Genomic DNA, 20394 nt, shown 5'->3' with positions numbered 1-20394 from the left:
ATTTTATCGTTCTAGTACTTTTTTTCTAAGAAAAGGGTGAACTAGTTATAGAAGCAGTTTGCACATTATCAAGGTAGATTACTTTAAAAGAGGCAATCGCTGGTGAAGAATTACATGGAATTAGTTGCACTTTTATTAAATACTATATTCAAGAGACCATAATAAAGAATATACATGACATTATAAGATACCGCCCTTACTCTCATAGAGTTTGCCATTTATTTTAGGAGATAAGTGGAAGAAAGCTGAAGAATAAATTCTGTAAGGATGAATGACTAGGGAAGACTTCGCAATGAAGTCTTGAGGAGGGAGGAATAGGTATTACGGAAGAAAGGAGATAACTGATGTGTACAAAGTGATTACAGTTGGCAAAGAGTAGGCCTAGCTGGCTGGAGCAGAGAATGCCCATAGGGCAGTGCATTTCATACATTTTAAAAGCAGAAGAACCTCTCAAATTACATATTTTTTAAATGTCGAACCTTAATGTATAAAAGAGAGGGTGGAAAAAAATCCACAATTGTTTGTTTGAAGCAGGGGTCTAGGTCTCCAGGAGCAGTCTGAAAACCATAAATAGAAGGCAGTAATGGGAAATTGGTTCAAATAGGCACAAATGTAATATTACTGACTATGTCCTAGGCACTTAACAGATATCTCATTTAATTCTTAAAGCAAGCCTATGAGATAATTATTGTTAATCCCATTTTGCAGAGGAAGAAACTGAGGCTTAGAGAAGTTGAGCAAATTGCTCAAGAATAAGCTACCAGTAAATGACAGTATCAAAATACAAACCTTGGTCTTTCTGACTCCAAAACCCATGCTCCTAACTACTACACTGAATGTGGAAGGCTTTAATGCTGCTCCAATTTGGAACTTTATTTTGTAAGCCAAAGGCAGTTTTTGATTAGAAGAGAGGTATAGAGTTTTATAGCAAGAAGAAATATTAAAGCTAATTTAATCTGAAATTCATTTTACAGATGAAGAAATTTAGGTTTAGGGTTCCAAAGTGCTGAAACCCAGTCCCCAATTCTCTGATTTGTGATCTGTTGTTCTTTCCATTATAGCAATGAGGACATTGGTGGTAGAAGTTAAATACTGGTGTAGCCAAAGTATGTCTGAAGATGAAGATGTAAAACCATTTAGAAAGCTGTCTAGGTATGAGTTGATAAGGGCATAGAATAGAGTGATAGCAATGGAACTGGAAAGGAAAGTAGAGTTATGAAGGATGATAAGACAAATCAACTACGAAGCATAAAGTACAGTCAATTCATGCATGTGTCTTACTAGCAAGCCTTTGTTCACTGGGTTTAGTATTAATCCTTTATAATAGCTAGCATTTATTAAGTGTTTACAGAGTGCTTGCACATGTATAATCTAATTTAAATCCTCTCTGCGGCAGGTATTCCTGCTTTACAGATGAGGAAATGGACATTCTAAGGAATACTTTGCCCAGGATCTTACAGCATAAGTGGTAGAATCATGTTGCCAAAACCTATGCTTTTAATCAGTATGCTATCTATAATGTACTTCAGTGCTGTGTGGTGGGTTACTTCTGTCTCCTGGAGAAATGTGATGGTGGTGAGAAATAAAGTACTGCAGAATTAAAATATACAATAGTTATTCTGGCTGCAAAAATTGGAGATAGCTTTGAATGTCATATTTTTTCTTAGGGCACTTGAAGTGGTCATATATGTTTATGATAAATATAAATTTGTATAAATTCGCTAGAAACTTGAGACTAGGTTGAATGGTAAGAACCTTGGCCACATTTTTAAGGATGGTTGGTAATTGATCTCCAGGGGAAAAGAAAATACTGTAATTTCTGTCTCATACTATAATTTCCTCATTTATTCTTTCTTATACTTTATATTTCTCTCCTGTGATATTTTATATATTCTACCTTGTATAATTTGTGTTTATGTGTCTCTTAACTCTCATTGGACTATAAACTCCTAAATGATAATAATTGATAGGCATTTATGTGTTCTCTGTTGCTTTTCATGTTTTTATTCTGCACACAGTTATTGAATCCTTAGAATGTGCAGATCTGTAGTAAGTCTTAAAGAGTTGAAGAATGAATAAGATAGAGCCTCTGCCCTCCAGAGGCTCATGTCTAATATAGACACGAATGTAACAAATAAATGTAATACAATGCAGTATAATATCATAATTGTGAAGTTAAAGGTACAGTGGGGGCTTAATAGAGAATTGAACAACCTAACTTAGAATTTCAACTTATTTCTTGAATGATTTAACAAGTGAAAAATCTCATATTGTGCGAATAAGGAAGCAAACAACTATATCAATATTTGCCCAACTATACTTGTTGATACATGGAATCTCCACATTCTTCCATAAGAAACACTGGTATTTAAAAGTAGGACCAAATGTAAACATAAGAACACAAAGTTAAAAGTATGTTTTGTGAGAAATATATTTTAATAAAGAAAAAAGCTAAAAATTGTTCATTAAAAATGGCTACCAAAGTTTGAAGTAATGGGATTGTACATTTAGAAAAGGGAACAAAATAATATTATCTTTCATTTATAAATGTGGTTTATTAGTTTTAAATTCAGCCTTTTCTATCTCTCTGAGTCTTTCCAAACCTGTGAAGTAGATAGCTACCAATTGAGAGTTACAGAGAAAATCTAGCGGGCGCTCAGAAAGAACAAAGGACAGTCTCAGGAGTAGGAATTGCAAACTGTGGTGCCTGTTGGGGCCAGGTGGTAACATACGCAATTGAAGCCCACTGAGTGTGAGACAGTAGGAAGTAGTGTGAGTTGTGCCATGTCTAGAGAGGAATAACTGCCACTCAGCTAGCTCATGCTCATTGTTACCATGTAAGAATATAGTCTCAGGTATTGCCAGACGTGAATTTTTTAAAAAAGAAACCAGAAATCCAGATATTTTGGTGACATTTACTAGTTGATAAACGTTGGCTCAAAGTTTAAAATAATCTGAGATAAACAAAACATGTTCAAGGCCCATATTTGATCCACAGGTTGCCACTTTATGACCTCATTTGAAATTTGACCTGGGTTTAAATTCAAGCTCTGCAACTAGTAAGTGGTGTGACCTTGTTATAACCTCAATATACCCAAATTTTTAAAAGATTTGGGAGTTGTTTGGGGAAATTAAACATGATGGTATATAAGTTTTATACCTGTATCCTATCTCATTTTCCTCTCTAATACATGGAGCGGAGATAATGCCACTTAATAGATTGAGAAACATAAGTGTTTATCCATGGTCAAACTGCTGAGGATAGTAGCTATGTTTGTAAGTCTTCTGACCTCTACACCAGTACTTTTTCCATTAGACTTATGATTCTCAAGCTTTAGTGTGTAGCAGAATCACCTTGGGTGCTTGTTAAAAATGTAGATTCCTAGGACTTCCCTGGTGGCGCAGTGGTTAAGAATCCGCCTGCCACTGCAGGGGACATGGGTTCGATCCCTGGTCCTGGAAGATCCCACATGCTGTGGAGCAGCGAAGCCCGTGCGCCGTAACTACTGAACCTGCGCTCTGGAGCCCGCAAGCCACAACTACTGAGCCTGCGTGCCCTAGAGTCTGCATTCCCCAGCTACTGAGCCCATGTGCTGCAGCTACTGAGCCCATGTGCTGCAACTACTGAAGCCTGTGCGCCTAGAGCCCATGCTCCGCAACAAGAGAAGCCATCGCAAATGAGAAGCCCGCGCACTGCAATGAGGAATAGCACCCGCTTGCTGCAACTAGAGAAAGCCTGCGTGCAGCAACGAAGACCCAACGCAGCACCCCCCCCAAAAAAAAATATGTATATATATATATTTTGTAAATGTGGATTCCCAACCAGCACAACTCAGCAGGTCTGGGATGGGGTTCAGGAAGTAACATTTTAAACAAGCTCCCTAAATAATTTGCTTTGGACCATATGAATAAAATAAGCTTCTAAGAATGTTACCTTGACTGTAGTAAGTAGGGTAGACAGTTGGTTCTTTTGCTCATACAAAATATATTAATTTTTAGTCCGAATTAGTATAATGCTATTTATTTTTCTTATAGCCTTATCTTAGCCTGATTTGCACTGTTTCCTACATTATTACTTATGGACTTCTTGCCCTAGGTTTAATTTGCATGATCAAAATGAAATTGGTTTGTGTGGAAACTGGTTTCTTACTTTGGCAAGAAAGTGGAGTGTCCAAGAAACTTAAAATTAGAAATACAGAGTATAGAGTGACAGTGATTTCATTGTAATTAGAGTAGTCCAATCAGGTGGAAATAGTTGAAAATATAAACTTTCACTAGTTAAACCAATATTTGATAAGTAGGAACTAAGAGGAGACAAAAATGCCCTCAAAGTTGTATGGAATCATAGACTTCAGAACTGGAAAAGAAAATTTCTGTGGATGACCTAGGATCTCTGGGCTTTTTAGCAGAGACTTCAGAGGAAATAAGGAGGATTTTTGAGTAATTTCAATCTACTTGACTTTCTGAATTTACTCCTACATTCCACGTGGACTTCATCTGTTACAAATTTGACATACTATGGATTAATAAGTTGCTGTTCAGTACACTTACATAGGTGCTGTTGTCTTCCTCCAGATGACAGTAATAGTAAAATAGTAAGCATTTTAATTTATTCTGTTTTGCTTAGGCTTAATTAATTCTGTTTTGCTTAGGCTTAATTAATTTTCTTAGACAATTTGTACTATATGTTTAATTTGGAGAAGGTCTTGCTAAAGTATGCTTCATTCTTTTGGCTTGGATTTAACATTTGTATAACCTTGCTTTTCAAACTCAGTAGTCACTCTTTTGTTAATGGAATGATAACATGGGAAGGATTTGAGGGTAATACTTTGGTAATAATTTTCTCCATCTGTAAATAGGGTTGTTTCATTATCACCAAATTGTAGGTAGAACATTAAAATTTATCACAGTTTCTTAGAGTGTCTTTAATTTTAAGGTACTTATTGCCAGTTTTGGAAATGAAAGAACAAACTGATTTTTAAATTTTCTGAGGCCTTAAGAAGATGACAGTGTTAAGAGTTCAACAGCATCCTATATAGTGATTTATAGTGAAACGTTAGGGTTTACAAAGCATCTTCTGTTTGTTGTTTCTTTTGATCTACATGCCAGTCCTGAAAGTGAGGATAATATCTCCATTTTGCAGGAGAGGCTGCTGAGACTCATGTGCTGATTGTCAAAAGTCACACAAGTGTTTAGAAATTCTCTTATTGGAGAACTGAGTTTTTGTAGCCAGCATTTTTAGGGACTACCTAGAAAAATACAGAAAGAAAATAATTAAAGATGAGTTGAGGAGGGGGTTGATGTGTAGAGTAAAGGAAGAACAATCTAAATGAAGCTGGAAGGTCTTTTGGGGTTATAGAGTGATTCTGGAATATTAAGAAATTCTCAGTGTAGTTAATGGAAGTACTTAACCAATAGTAAGAGGATACAGCTCTAAGAAGGCATTGGATTGTTGGATTATTACAATACCATAGGACTGGCTACTATCTGCATAACTCCCCCAAATATTTTCTACTCTTCAAACTTAAGAATTGAAGTGAACCTTAGAGACCATTAAGTCTGTCTAACTCCTTAAACATTTGGTGCCTGCTTCTTCTTGTCTGCTAATGAGTGATGATAGATAAAAGAAATTGAACAAGGTTGTAATGAATAGTAATGCAAAACTCAACTATTTCTTTATATTAGCGTATATATTTTTTGAGATATGGAGACCTGTATAATATAGCATATATCTTCTGTTTGATAAAATAACTCCTTGATTACAAGACAGTTAAATCATCAGTATCTTGTGGCATCAAGCAGAAAGCACTGTGATGACTAAATATTTATTTATACCTGAACAAGGTGAGACCCACTATGAACATGTTCATTCTCTTGAGTCAACAAATGCTTTTTAATTTGTTATATCAAATTATGTCCCAGATACTGTATCAGTTATTCAGGATATAAACATAAGTAAAACTCAGGGCACAAAAGTGTTCCCCATTTTTTAAAAACTAAGGACCTAAAATTGTTTTGCCTTCTCCCCCTATGCCTCATATTTTAGATTATTTTACCCTGAGATTTATTTACTAAATTGGTTTTCTCCTTTAAAAAATAAATTTATTTTTATCTTACCAAATGGTTAGCATGAAGCAGGCAGTGTTCAGTGAGTTGATGTGATTTAAGCTAAATTTGGAGTGAAAGTATGATTTCCTTTAGGTGACTTTTTTTTTTTTTTTTTAAATTTATGGTACCTCAGGCATTCCCTTTATTACCTCTCCTGAGGGCTTGAGTATCTCATGTCACCCCTGAATGAGATATCTTTTCCAGGCTTAACATTCTGATTCTAACACTTTATTTTAATTTATAATTTATTTTGCCCCTTTTCTGTCCCTGTTTATTAATATATTAGATTATATGATTAAAATTGAACTATTTTACCCTAGAAGTCAGCTCTGATACTTTGGGAAGATGGAAGGATCTTTTGTCACAGTTAAACTTCTGTGCTTTTAGAAAAACACCTGTGTTTGAAAATCAAAATAACCTGGTTGTTGTATAGATCATTAAACAGGCTGTGACAAGAATATAGTTATTTTTTGTAGTGCTAGAAAATTTGGATTCTCTTTTGAGTAGGAAGCCTTTAAAAAAAAACAACCTTAGAAACTCTATAGGGAATAATTAATATGCTTGATGTTTCCTAAGGAAAAAATATCTAAATGATGCTGAAAGTAATCATTGTTCTTATGCTACTGAAGACTATTATTTTCAGGAGAAATATGCAAAAGTGAAGCTTTGGTTTGGAAATGAATGTACTACTTTTTACCCAGGAAGTATTTCTGAAAGTAGTATCTAATCACTGTTTTAGTAAATGAAATTATATTTAAACACACTAACATAGCTTACTATAGAGTCTTATTTTGAATAGTTTTGCAAATCAGAGAATAGTCACCCTCCTAATTTTGTATTATTCTTGATTTTCACATATGTATTTGAGTTGCTTAAAGTATGAAATAGATTTAAAGATGTCAGGTGAGGTTCTTGGCTTTTATTAGTTTAGTGGCCTTTTGGAAGTAGATTTTGTGACTTTCTGATGGCTTTTTTTTTTTAATTTTTATTGAAGTATAGTTGCTTTACAATGTTGTGTTATTTTTGATGGCATTTATATTTACTTCTGCTTTATTGGGGTCAGTCTTTAAAAACAGTTTTAGACATCTTTAAAAGACAACATTAGACATTTAAAAACTTTTTGAGCCATATGTGCATTGGCTCCACAAGTGTTCATCCCGCCGCCCCCCCCATGCCAGAAGTTTATATTGGTAAGATTATTTTGCCTAATTATAGGTAATTCATGGGGTGTGGGACTTTGTTTCAATCACTGCCATATGCCCAAAGCCTTCCAAGGGTACTTGGTATATAGTAGCAACTCAGTAAGTGCTGTTGAGTGAATCTCAGTAAAGGAAAAGGCAGCTGAGGTAAATTGGGTGTTCTTACCTCTGTTGATATCCAACTAGTGTTTTAATCACTTCAGAAGCTTCTTCATTTCTAATTTATTTCTGTGGAGAAGTCGCGTGTCTTGTTTCTGAAGTGTGCTGATTACCAGATTATGGTTGTCCTTTAATATTTTCTTCCCAGTTGTTCTATTCCTGGAGTTAGTTTGTTTAAAAATAGTGTTTGTGGGCCTTCCCTGGTGGTCCAGTGGTTAAGACTTCACCTTCCACTGCACAGGGTGCGGGTTCAATCCCTGGTGGGGGAGCTAAGATCCCACATGCCTCACGGCCAAAAAACATAAAACAGAAGCAGTATTGTAACAAATTCAATAAAGACTTTAAAAATGGTCCACATCAAAAAAAAATCTTAAAAAAAATTTAAAACTAGGGCTTCCCTGGTGGCAGTGGTTGAGAGTCTGCCTGCCAATGCAGGGGACACGGGTTTGAGCCCTGGTCTGGGAAGATCCCACATGCCGCGGAGCAGCAGGGCCCATGAGCCACAACTACTGAGCCTGCACATCTGGAGCCTGTGCCCCGCAACAGGAGAGGCCGCGACGGTGAAAGGCCCGCGCACCGCGATGAAGAGTGGCCCCTGCTTGGCGCAACTAGAGAAAGCCCTCACACAGAAACGAAGACCCAACACAGCCAAAAATAAATAAATAAATTTTAAAAATAAAATAAAAAAATAGTGTTTGTAGAAAAAAAAATTATTTCTTCACAGTCCAGTTCTTTGGGCCAGTTTTGTAGATTGGTATGTCCGTAAGTGTTTCAAAATCAAAACTGATTAATGTGAGGGATTATTCTCAGAAACTGTGTGGCTATAAGCAATCAGTGGATTTTGGTATTTAGCTTTATTCTCTCTTCAGTTATGATAAGTCATAATACCATCACATTTTAGCAAGAGATGAATATGTGAACATTTTAGCATGTTTGTCATTGTAGAAGTAACCCTACCTTCTAAAATATAGAATGTACAATACTGTTTGGTTAATGAAACATCATTTAAAGTTTTTCCCATCTCTTTAAAAAATTTTTTTAAATTAATTAATTGATTTTGGGGGGCTGCGTTGGGTCTTCATTGCTGTGCGCAGGCTTTCCCTAGTTGTTGAGAGCGGGGGCTACTCTTCGTTGCAGTGCACGGGCTTCTCATTGCGGTGGCTTCTCTTATTGCAGAGCACAGGCTCTAGGCACGTGGGCTTCAGTAGTTTAGTTGTGGCTCGCAGGCTCTAGAGCGCGCAGGCTCAGTAGCTGTGGTGCACGGGCTTGGTTGCTCTGCGGCATGTGGGATCTTCCCGGACCAGGGCTCGAACCCGTCTCCCCTGCGTTGGCAGGCGTATTAACCACTATGCCACCAGGGAAGCCCTTAAAAAAGTTTTTTAATTGAGGTACAAATGACATACAATATTATTTTAGTTTCAGGTGTACAACATAATGATTCGATATTTGTATATAGATTTACAGTTTTGATTTAGAAAATATGAGTATCAATTTTTTTCCCCGATCACATGAATACATTGGTATTGAAACATTCTAGATGTGGTATGTTTTCTTTCCTTTTTCCCCCCTTGTCCAGTTGGCTAGATCACAGTCATAGTATCTATATATAGATCTTTGGCTGAAGAGGACAGTTTCTTTTAAGGAAAGTAAGTGTTATGGTTGAAGTTGCCTCCTTTGAAATGAAATAAACAACAAAATGTTCTTATTTTAATGGATTTTAAGAAATATTTGTCCCTGTTAAGAGAAACCAAGAAATAGGGAACCTGGATTTCATTCAATGTGTTTTAAAAAGAAGTTGAGTTTTCTAGAGAATATTATAATAGCAAACATTCTGTTGCTACCTACCCTTTGAAAAGTCATAACTATAGGTTGTTATTCAGATGTTCCACAGTGATGTGCTCTATGATAGGATTTATCATTGATCACAAATGAATAAATTAAGGGGATTTTTTTCTTTTTTTAAATGCTGCAACCTCTTCCTGTATGTATTGTTCAGTGTCTTTTCCCAGTGAGATTTTTCCTTGGTCAGGAGCCTCTAATGAAAGAAATTACTATTTGGCCCAGGCAGTAATGTTGCCTTCAGATTGTTTTTAAAGCCAGACTGTTTGTTTTCTGTGAGTTACCTCTGAGTGGACTAATTGTAAATGTGACAGCCCTTTTGATGCCACTTTCTCTGGAGTTACTGGTGTTCTTCAAAGCTTGGCTTTGTTGTGTGCAGAAAGAGAGATGTTGGCGGACTTGGGAAAACTTCATTAAAAGGAAACAAAAGTTCTAAGGAAAGCTCCTTCAAGAGTTTTATTCGTTCATAACAGAACTCAAATGCACATAAGTTTTCCAAGCACTGAAGATCTAAGGTTATTTTCCAGACCTTTTACTTATTATATATTTTCAATAAGGTCTTGATGAACCCCTCCACCCCCCAAATCCTCTTAGAGTTCTTTTAGTGTAGCAGATGACTTGATGATCACTGTCCAGTTGATCTGTCTTTGCTGTTATTTCTTTAAGGAAAAAGTCCCACCTTGGGCCCTGAGTACTGATTTACCGGAATGAGTAGTTAAATGAGATATCGGAAGGTAGAGCTAGTTTTTTCACTTTCTCTCACCTTCTCCCCTCCCCCTGCATTATTTTAGAGGAGGTTGTTCATGTTCTCAAGTAGCCGTACAAAAATCTCACACCCTGACCCAACCAGTATGAAAACAACCGCTGTAGCACAAAGTGTCCTTCCCGTGTCCCCAGCTGAAATTGGGGGAGGGACAAAGCCCAATTGTTACTTTACCCCATCCTGTCTGCCTGCTAGAAGGCCTGTTTCCTACCCTAATGGTTTCTGCCTAACAAATGGTGTTTCTTTTTTACAGCATTATGATCCTGGACTTGTTGTGGTGATGGTAAACTTAGCAGTGGTAATTTTTTATTTTCAGACTGAATTACTCCTTTTGTCATCAGTGCACCAATATGTTAGGCTTAATTTCTCTGTTGTAGCCTTCATCCTTCTGCTTGGTCTTTTTCATTTTCCTTTCCTTTCCTTATGCAACTTGTCTGATCCTTGTTCATTAAAGGGTAATGTTAAGAAGGGATATATCTGTTTGTGTTAGAACTGCCAAAAAAAAAAAATCAGTTAAAACATTAAATTCTAATACTGTAAAAACTTGATTTCCCCACAATATAATGGGCACTAGCACTTGCTACTGCAATCTATAAATAAATTAAAACAAACTTTGACTGCCTTAGAAGGCAAAAGTACTAATGCAGAGTTTATAACAGGGGTTTACAGAGGTAATGAATTTATACCAAAATTTTCTTGATTCTTACAAAGCAAATTCTGACAAATAGAAAGATATCAAATCAAAAAAAAAGTAAAATTACTTTGACATTTGTTTTCAATTCTTTCATTGGACCATTTCTTTTTACCAGTAAATCCCTGATTGAGACGTTATGAAAGTGATATTGCACCTAGGAAGTCATTTTTATAACCTGTCTTTAATTTGGTCCTTTTGCTAAAGATTGCAGTCACTGCTTATTTATTATACCATTGGGCATCAGGTAATAATGCATTTTTATTTTGTTTAACTGACAGTATTTGATAGTATCTAAAAGAAGGCTGTATTTTAGAACTTTGTTCTCTTTTCTGGCATGAGATGTTCTTTATTAAACATTTTTTTCACTGTTCCTAATTACCTTCTTATTGTTTACAAGCAATAATGGGATATTGGTGATAAGTAATTGAACTTCTGAATTTGTTTTTCATTACTTTTTGAAACAAATTAATCCCACAAATACAGAGCAACTGGATACAAGTGGTTGCTGGTCACTTTGGAAACAGTTTTTTTTTTTTCCTCCTGGACTAATCCTAGTCATGATCATGGCTTTTATTGCTTTTTTTTTTTTTCCAAATTTGTTTTTGGTAATATCTCAGATTTAGACTGACAAAACTCAGCTTTTAGCCCAAAGGTATAATATATATGTGTGTATAACAAAAAAACAAAAATAAAAAAACAGTTGTTTACACCAGCCTGAGTGAAGTGATGAGGGAAGTAAACATTGTGTTTTTTCACTAAAGGTATACAACGGATAAGGTAAGTCCTCTTTTCAGTGGGCTTACATCACAATAAACAGCGCAAGTTGTGATGTAAAACAGCTGTGGTAGTAAAGTGCTTGTCTGCCCCATTTTGCTTTGTTTGGCTGGTTATGAGTGGATTAAATATACATTTTTAAAAATCTCCAGCATAGATCAATTAGTTTAAAGTCAATTTTCTTCGCAACTAGTCCTTTTCACAGCTTACTGATTGCCACAGCCAGTGTTAAATCCACTCTGGAAAATGGGACCTCAGAGCACCAGTTTAAAAGTGAAACTATTTTTTGTTCCTAAGGGCAACTAACTGTTGCTTTCTATTTAATTTTTTTCACCACCTCATTTAATTGTAAAGCATCTTTTGAATACAAAAAATATATTAAACATGCTGAGTTGCTGTTATTGAATTTTCCTGTATCATGTTTGAAACTGTGCTCTTCCGATTTAAACATGTCAGTTGAGATATTTATTACCAGTTTTAAAAGTGTGTGTGGGAAGATGTCAGTGGACAGTAAGAGTGAAGTGATTTTTGGTGGAAAGTTATTTGGAGGTATTTTTAAAAAGGAATTTCTAATGTTTTTGATTTTAAACTTCCTGGTGCCATTGCTTAGAAGTGCTTTTGCATTACTTATTTAATTTTGCCATAGTAATCTGGAATCATCCCCAACTGGAAGGTCAACCAAGGTGGTTAGTTGGGCTTGAACTGGGAGAGGTAGGTTTGGTTGTAAGCTGTGAGAATGGCTTGTGTTTGGTTCACTGTAGCTTTCTGGTCTCTGCACTCCAAGGCAAGATCTCTAACCACCCAAACCCAATGTGTAAAGCGAACTGTTGACTTAGCTTTGCATCTAACCTTAATTATATGTTCCTGTTACAGGGAGAACAGATCCCATTCCAATCGTTGTCAAGTATGATGTCATGGGCATGGGTCGCATGGAAATGGAGGTAAGTTGATCTCATTGGTTCACTTGTTTTTGGGATATTTAAAATTGATACTAATTCCAAATTCAGATGTAGTTTTAATGTTTTTGAGGGGAAATTTTAAAATGTATTTTACATTCTCATTTAGTGCTGCCTTTGAGGCAGGTAGGTGGCAAATAATGCCCCTGTTATAAAGAAGTTGAGTGGTTTCCCGAGGGTGATGCCACAAGGCAAGGTCAGATTTAAACCCAGACCCCGGTGCTCATTTCCATAGGCAGTGTTGCTCAACTCTTAAAGTAATTGCTGTGGTAGAAGCTTTGCCCCTGTAGAGCTGTGTACAGCTGTCATCTGTGATATCTTCTTTTCATTGCCTGAAATATTTTTCTCCATTTACTCCTAATTCTTTGGCATTGAACATTGAAGTAAAGTCTGTTATCATCAACACATGTGCCTGTTGGGAACCACCAGCATGAAAAGATTAATGAACTATTTTGCATGCTATTTTCTCTGTGGGGTGACAATAAAGCAAGAGGTAGCTGAGCAAAAAGTTAGAAGTTTCTTATTTTCATACAATACTGTAGTTGTGTAAATGACTTTTTTATGGCTAATTGGGGGTACTTTAGGAATTAAGACTAATTATATCTGTTTTTGTTAAGCTTGATTATGCCGAAGATGCTACCGAACGGCGCCGTGTCCTAGAAGTAGAAAAAGAAGACACGGAAGAACTGAGACAGAAGTACAAGGTACTTAAATGAAGCCATTCTTGCATGTGGGGTGTTCACACTGAGAAGAATTCATTTTGGTGAAAAGAATCTGTTGACAGCAACATTTGTTTGACCTTTGCTGGTGATTAGTCTCAGACCTCGGGTTTCTGTTACTTTCTTATTTATTGCTTCTGTAAAAACTATAGAGATAATAATAACCACTTTGTATTATTATCTGTTGGGGAGAGTGCATTAGTGTTTGAAAATGCAGTGCCAGGTATACATTAGGTAGTAATAGCAGTAAAAATTGGTGAGTCCTTTGAGAGCTTGATACCTGTTGATAAGCCTTTTCTTTTTTAATGGATGAGGTGTCTGACGAATGACAAACAATTGAGAACTTCAGTATCTTCCTTTTTAAGCAGGTAGTTATAGAAAACTGCAGCTTAAAACATGTTATAAGTTAGCTTTCAAAAAGACTGACAAGGGTGCATGCCTTTCAAGATGTTTTAGTAAGCCCACTCTCTACCATAAAATAGGTAAATTTGAAGATAAGAAAGAGAATTAGTGAAGATTATCATATAGAAGCTGATTTTGGTCATGATACTTAAGGTGAGAAGAGAGAAAAGGGATTCATTTTTAAAAATCTGTTCTACCGTAAAAAAATATATAATGCAAAAACTGACAGAACTACAAGGAGCAATGTTACACCTACCACAGTTGTTGGAGATTTTAATATACCTCTCAGTAATTGATAAAAGTAGAGGAAAACAATCAACAAGGATGTTTGGAAGACTGGAACATCTCATTTAACAAATTTCACCTAATGATTATATAGAACTATACACCCAATCACTTTGAAAGTGACAAATTTCAAATATATATGAAACATTTATTTAAACAAATTTTTACCATGTTCTGTGTCATAAACAAAGTATCAACAGATTTCAAAGAACTGAAATCAAGTTACCAAGCCATAAAACAATTTTTTTAAAAGATTTTTAAAAATCTCTGTTTCAAAATTAAGAAGCACATTTTTACATGTAACCTGTCAGTAAAAGAAGAAATCACAATGGTAATTGGAAAATATTTTGGACTGAAAGATAAAAATGCTACACATCAAAACTTGTAAGATAAGCTAAAGCAATATGATATATGATAGCAAATACATGTCCTTTTTTTTAACATCTTTATTGTAGTATAATTGCTTTACAATGCTGTGTTAGTTTCTGCTGTATAACAAAGTGAGTCAGCTATACATATACATACATCCCCTTATCTCCTCCCTCTTTCGTCTCCCTCCCACCCTCCCTCCCACCCTCCCTATCCCACCCTCCCTATCCCACCCTCCCTATCCCACGCCTCTAGGTGCACACAAAGCTGATTTCCCTGTGCTATGCAGCTGCTTCTCACTAGCTATCTATTTTACATTTGGTAGTGTATATATGTCCATGTCACTCTCTCACTTTGTCCCAGCTTACCCTTCCCCCTCCCCATGTCCTCAAGTCCATTCTCTACATCTGCGTCTTTATTCCTGTCCTGCCCCTGGGTTCTTCAGAACTTTTTTTTTTTTTTTTAGATTCCATATATATGTGTTAGCACACGGTATTTGTTTTTCTCTTTCTGACTTACTTCACTCTGTATGACAGACTCTAGGTCCATCCACCTCCCTACAAATAACTCAATTTCATTTCTTTTTATGGCTGAGTAATAATATTCCATCGTATATGTGCCACATCTTCTTTATCCATTCATCTGTCTATGGACACTTAGGTTGCTTCCATGTCCTGGCTATTGTAAATAGAGCTGCAGTGAACATTGTGGTACATGGCTCTTTTTGAATTATGGTTTTCTCAGGGTATATGCCCAGTAGTGGGATTGCTGGGTTGTATAGTAGTTCCATTTTTAGTTTTCTGAGGAACCTCCATACTGTTCTTCATAGTGGCTGTATTAGTGTACATTCCCACCAACGGTGCAAGAGGGTTCCCTTTTCTCCACACCCTCTCTGGCGTGTATTGTTTGTAGATTTTTTTTTTTTTTTTTCCGGTATGCGGGCCTCTCACTGTTGTGGCCTCTCCCGTTGCGGAGCACAGGCTCCAGACGCACAGGCTCAACGGCCAAGGCTCACGGGCCTAGCCACTCTGCGGCATGTGGGATCTTCCTGGACCGGGGCATGAACCCGTGTCCACTGCATCGGCAGGCGGACTCTCAACCACTGCGCCACCAGGGAAGCCCTGTGTGTTTTATTTTATCCAGAGTTATCATATGGTGAAATCTCTCTCTTCCTTCTCTTCCTTTTTTTCTTTCCCTGTTCTCTTTTCCCTACCCCTTTCTTTATGCACTCTTCAACCCATTTAGACTGGCTTTAGCACTTTTCACTGAACCAGTTTATTCAAGGCTGCAAAATACCTTTATTTGCTAAATCCAGTAGACCTTTTAAAGTTCTTATTTTCTTCCACGTCCTGCTTCTTTGCATCATTCAATACAATTGACCACTCTTTTCTCTTTAAAACAGTTTATTTTCTCTTGCTTTTGAAGATTTTATAGATTCCTCCTCCTTATCTCTCTTGCTGCTTCTGTATAGATTCCTTTGTTGACTCCTTCTCTTCTGCCTGAACTTTTTTTTGTCTCTTCTTATTTATTTGTTATGCTTAGAACATCTCATTTTTTATTGGACTCAGACTTAGAAGTAGAAGCTCTCAGAGAAGACAGCCTCTGTCTATTGGCAATCTGTTCCTGGCGTTTTTCTTTGGCCTTCTTTATTCTGTTGCCAGAAGTTTAGCATATTCTGCAGCCTCTTCCTTATTTTTCTTAGTACGCTGTTTCTTCAGAGCAATACGCTGACATTTGTGTTGCAGAACACATGGGGTAACAAGATGGTGAATCTTGGGTGCTTTGGTCCTAGGTTTCTTACCTTTGTTTAGGGGCTTTCTCACAACATACTGGCGGACATCATCTTTATTTTTTTTAACATCTTTATCGGAGTATAATTGCTTTACAATGGTGTGTTAGTTTCTGCTTTATAACAAAGTGAATCAGTTATACATATACATATATCCCCATATCGCTTCCCTCTTGCGTCTCCCTCCCTCCCACCCTCCCTATCCCACCCCTCTAGGTGGTCACAAAGCACCGAGCTGATCACCCTGTGCTATGCGGCTGCTTCCCAGCAGCTATCTGTTTTACATTTGGTAGTGTATATATGTCCATGCCACTCTCTCACTTTGTCCCAACTTACCCTTCCCCATCCCCATATCCTCAAGTCCATTCTCTAGTAAGTCTGCGTCTTTATTCCCGTCTTGCCCTTAGGTTCTTCATGACCATTTGTTTGTTTGTTTTTTAGATTCCATATATATGTATTAGCATACAGTATTTGTTTTTCTCTTTCTGACTTATTTCACTCTGTCGGACATCATCTTTAGAGAGATTGAGAAGTTTGCGGATTCTGCTAGCTCTTTTGGCGACAAGGCACAGTAGTGTCAGTGAGTCAGGAATATCCTTCTCCCCTTTTTTTACGATGACCAAATTGAGAACACTCAGACTTGCATTCACAATGCAACCCCGTACAGATTTATGCTTTCTTTCTCCAGTCCTCCTTGGTCTGTAGCAGGAATGCCCCTTACTCAGTAGCAGGCGGACTCGGCCATGGGTCAAGACACCCTGCTTCATGGGGAAACCTTGTTTGTCGTTCCCACCACTGATTCGGACCACATAACCCTTCCATTCTTCACCCAGAGCGTCAGCAGCAACTTCTGTGGCCATACGCTTCTCATAAAAGGTATGAAGTTTTCGTTCATCATTCACTTCAATGAGTTTCTGGCAGCCAGTAGCTGGGAAAGAGATGTTCCGCTTTATCCTGAAGTGGCTGATTGCCTCCGAGGCGCCACAAAAAAGAGCTGCCTAAACTTTAGATGTTGGAGTTCTTCAGGTTAGGACCTGGGCCGTCTTTTTCTGTCTAACCACTGTCCTTAAGCATAGAATCATCATGCCACTGTTTAGAAATTTTTCACGTGGTTGGCTTTTATCCTTTAGGTCTTAGCTTAAATATTACTTCACAAGAAATCTTCCCTAACCACCCAATTTAAATAAATCCTCTACTTTATTCTCTTGCAACACTCTCATATATAATTTATAATTATAAATTTTTGCTTGTAACCTTATTTATAGGCTGACTGTGGTACTGGAAAGAAAGGGCCTTGAGGAGAGAAACTGTCTATTTGTCTGGCAATATGTATACTGCATCCAATATAGTGCCTGGCACATAAGTACTCAGTAAATACGAGTCGAACAAATAAATTCTTGGAAATGATGGGGAAAACCAGGTCTATTTGGTATACTATCAGAAATATAAACATTTTAGAGAATACATTTTTATTGTTTTTCAAGTAAAAGTTACACTATCAAGTAAATAATAAATACATGAAGTAGCTGAGTAATTCACAACCTCATTAGATTACACATTATATTTTGAGGCCCTTTCTCCTCCGACCAAGAAATTATTTCACTTTTGAACTCTTTGTGGTAGGTACAACAAGAATTACTTACTCCCATTTTATTGATCAGACTATTTACTGAGAAATCTTGTCAACTTTGAATTATACAGCTTGCGAAACCCTCTCCCCTTCTTGATGTCACTCCTTTATTTCATATTTGTTCTTCACCTTCACATGACCTCGGAACCTTGACTTTAGTAACTTAGCCCCTCCTTAATTTATACTTCTTGAGCGCCACAAATTGATTTTTTACTTCTCTCAACACTTTGATTCCAACTTCTTTTCTTCCTAATCCTTTTTTTGTCATACCTACTCACCAAGAACCAAGCCCCACTCAGAAATATTTGCATTCTTCATTTCTACGTCTTTACTGTAGTGCAGTGTGGGACTGGTGCCAACTCACTGGACTCCCAGAACTGCCAAGGAATCCTTTTACGCATCAACTCCCTCTTAGTCTCTTCAGCTGTCATTCTCAAACATTGATCTTTAAGCCCTCATCTTCCCTCAGCTACCCTTGTCCTTCCTCCATCTTCCCTTACTCCTAGTAGAAAACTTAAAGAAAATTTGGACTATCAAATGGTAATATCTGTATTATCTGTACCTGTAATATCTGCCATCAAACTTGGGTCTATCTCTTCCCATCCTTAAATATTTCTCCCTTGTTTCATAATCTGTCAAATGAAAATTCCTAACTACATCTGAATTCTGGATCCTAATCCTCTCTGTATTATCAAGGACCTTACATCTTTTTTCCTATCTTGGCAAACTCACTTTGCACTCATTCATTTCCTATCACCAATAAACATGCTCACACATTCTTGGGGGAAAAGAACCACTAAAATTACAAAAAAAAACCTTACTCTGTTGACTCTTACTCTCTGTAACTGCCACCTTTTCTTTTTACTTGTCTTTAGAACCAAAATTCTGAAAGAATAGTCTCTACACTCACTGCCTTCTATTCTTTCTTTTTTTAATTTTCATTTTTATGAAAGTTGTACATAGTTTTAAAGCAAATAGCTTTACCCATGCTTTTAACTGAAAACAAAAACAAAAATTGCAGTCCCGTTTTGATACCCTTAGTATCTTGTTAAATATTGATAAGATATTTTAAAAATATGTGTAAGATATGAAGAGTAACTACAGACACTTGTGTGTCTTCTGCTCAGTTTAAGAAGAACATTATCCATAACTTTATGATCCCGTCCCATTTCTTCCTCCTTCAGAGGTAAGCACTGTCCTGGATTTTGTGTTTATCATTCACTTACAATTTTTCAGGTAGGTTTTTGCTGTTGTTGAGGTAAAATTCACCATTTTAACCATTATATAATATAGAGTTTAGTGACTTAGCATATTCACAATGTTGTACAACTGTCACCACTAATTCCAGAACATTTACATCACCCCAAGAAGAAACCTTGTACCCTTTAGCAGTCATTCCTCGTTCCCCCTCTTCTCCCTCCCCCAGCAACCACTTTCTGTCTCTATACATTTGCCTATTCTGGACATTTCATATAAATTAAATCATTCAATATGTGGCCTTTTGTATCTGACTTCTTTTACTTAGCATAATGTTTTCAAAGTTCATCCATATAAATAGCATATATCAGAACTTTACTCCTTTTTAGGGCTGAATAATATTGCATTGTATGAATATACTAGTTTGTTTAATTATTCATCAGTTAATGGACATATGAGTTGTTTCCACTTTTTGGCTGTTATGAATAATGCTGCTTTGAATATCTTGTACAAGTTTTTGTGTGAATATATTTTTCAATTCTCTTTTGTATATACCTAGGAATGGCATTGCTAGTTATATGGTAACTCAGTGTTTAACTTTTAAGGAACCGCCAGACTCTTTTCCACAAATGGTTGCACCATTTTGTTTTCTCACTCGTACTATATGAGAGTTACAGTTTCTCTACATTCTCATCAACACTTATTCTTTTCTGTCTTTTCTATTATAGCCATCCTAGTAGGTGTGAAGTAGTAGTACCTTCTTGTGGTTTTGGTTGAGCATCTTTTCATGTGCTTATTGGCCTTTTTTTTTTTTTTTTTTTTTTTTTGCGGTACACGGGCCTTTCACTGTTGTGGCCTCTCCCGTTGCAGAGCACAGGCTCCAGACGCGCAGGCTCATCAGCCATGGCTCACGGGCCTAGCCGCTCCGCAGCATGTGGGATCCTCCCGGACCAGGGCACGAACCCATGTCCCCTGCATCGGCAGGCGGACTCTCAACCACTGAGCCACCAGGGAAGCCCCTTATTGGCCTTTTTAACTATGTTCTTTGGAGAAATGTCTTCAGATCTTTTGCCCATTTTTTAAATTGGGCTGTCCTTTTATTGTTGAGTTATAAGAATTCTATATGAATTCTGGAACGAGTCCCTTGTCAGGTGTATGACTTGCAAATATTTTCTTCCACTTTTTGTTGTCATTTCACTTGATAATGCCCTTTGGTGCTCAGAGTTTTAAAATTTGATGAAGTCCATTTTATCTTTGTTTCTTTTGTTGCTGGTGTTTTTGATGTCATATTTAAGAACCCATTGCCTAATCCAGGGCCATGAAAAGTTACACCTATGCTTCCTTCTAAGAGTTTTATAGTTTTAGCTCTTAACATTTAGGTCTTTGATATATTTTGAATTAATTTTTATATGTCATGTGGGCTTCCCTGTTGGCGGAGTGGTTAAGAATCTGCCTGCCAATGCAAGGGACACGGGTTCGAGCCCTGGTCCGGGAAGATCCCACATGTGGCG

General features: G+C 36.9%; 1 protein-coding gene and 1 pseudogene across 6 annotated transcripts in view; one reads left to right on the top strand and one right to left on the bottom strand.

Moving 5' to 3' along the window:
• Positions 1-20394, top strand: part of GPATCH8 (G-patch domain containing 8) — a 94510-nt gene that overhangs the window by 42112 nt on the left and 32004 nt on the right. For 5 of the 6 annotated variants that reach the window (XM_089901307.1, XM_089901305.1, XM_089901310.1 and 2 more), the window contains 2 exons: positions 12410-12477; positions 13110-13196. In XM_089901307.1, coding sequence (XP_089757433.1) covers positions 12410-12477; positions 13110-13196 — 155 coding nt within the window. Of the gene's footprint in view, positions 1-10321; positions 10367-12409; positions 12478-13109; positions 13197-20394 lie in introns of all 6 variants that reach the window. The other variant, XM_089901308.1, reaches the window with a different exon arrangement.
• LOC115803047 (small ribosomal subunit protein eS6 pseudogene) lies at positions 16079-18433 on the bottom strand (annotated as a pseudogene).

The sequence above is a fragment of the Delphinapterus leucas genome, chromosome 19, assembly GCF_059928025.1.
Source record: "Delphinapterus leucas isolate spDelLeu-1000000601 "Yukka" chromosome 19, BTC_Dleu_Yukka2, whole genome shotgun sequence".
Lineage (NCBI taxonomy): Eukaryota > Metazoa > Chordata > Mammalia > Artiodactyla > Monodontidae > Delphinapterus > Delphinapterus leucas.
The sequence above is the reverse complement of the archived record's forward strand: the minus strand, read 5'-3'. Positions and strand labels throughout refer to the sequence as shown.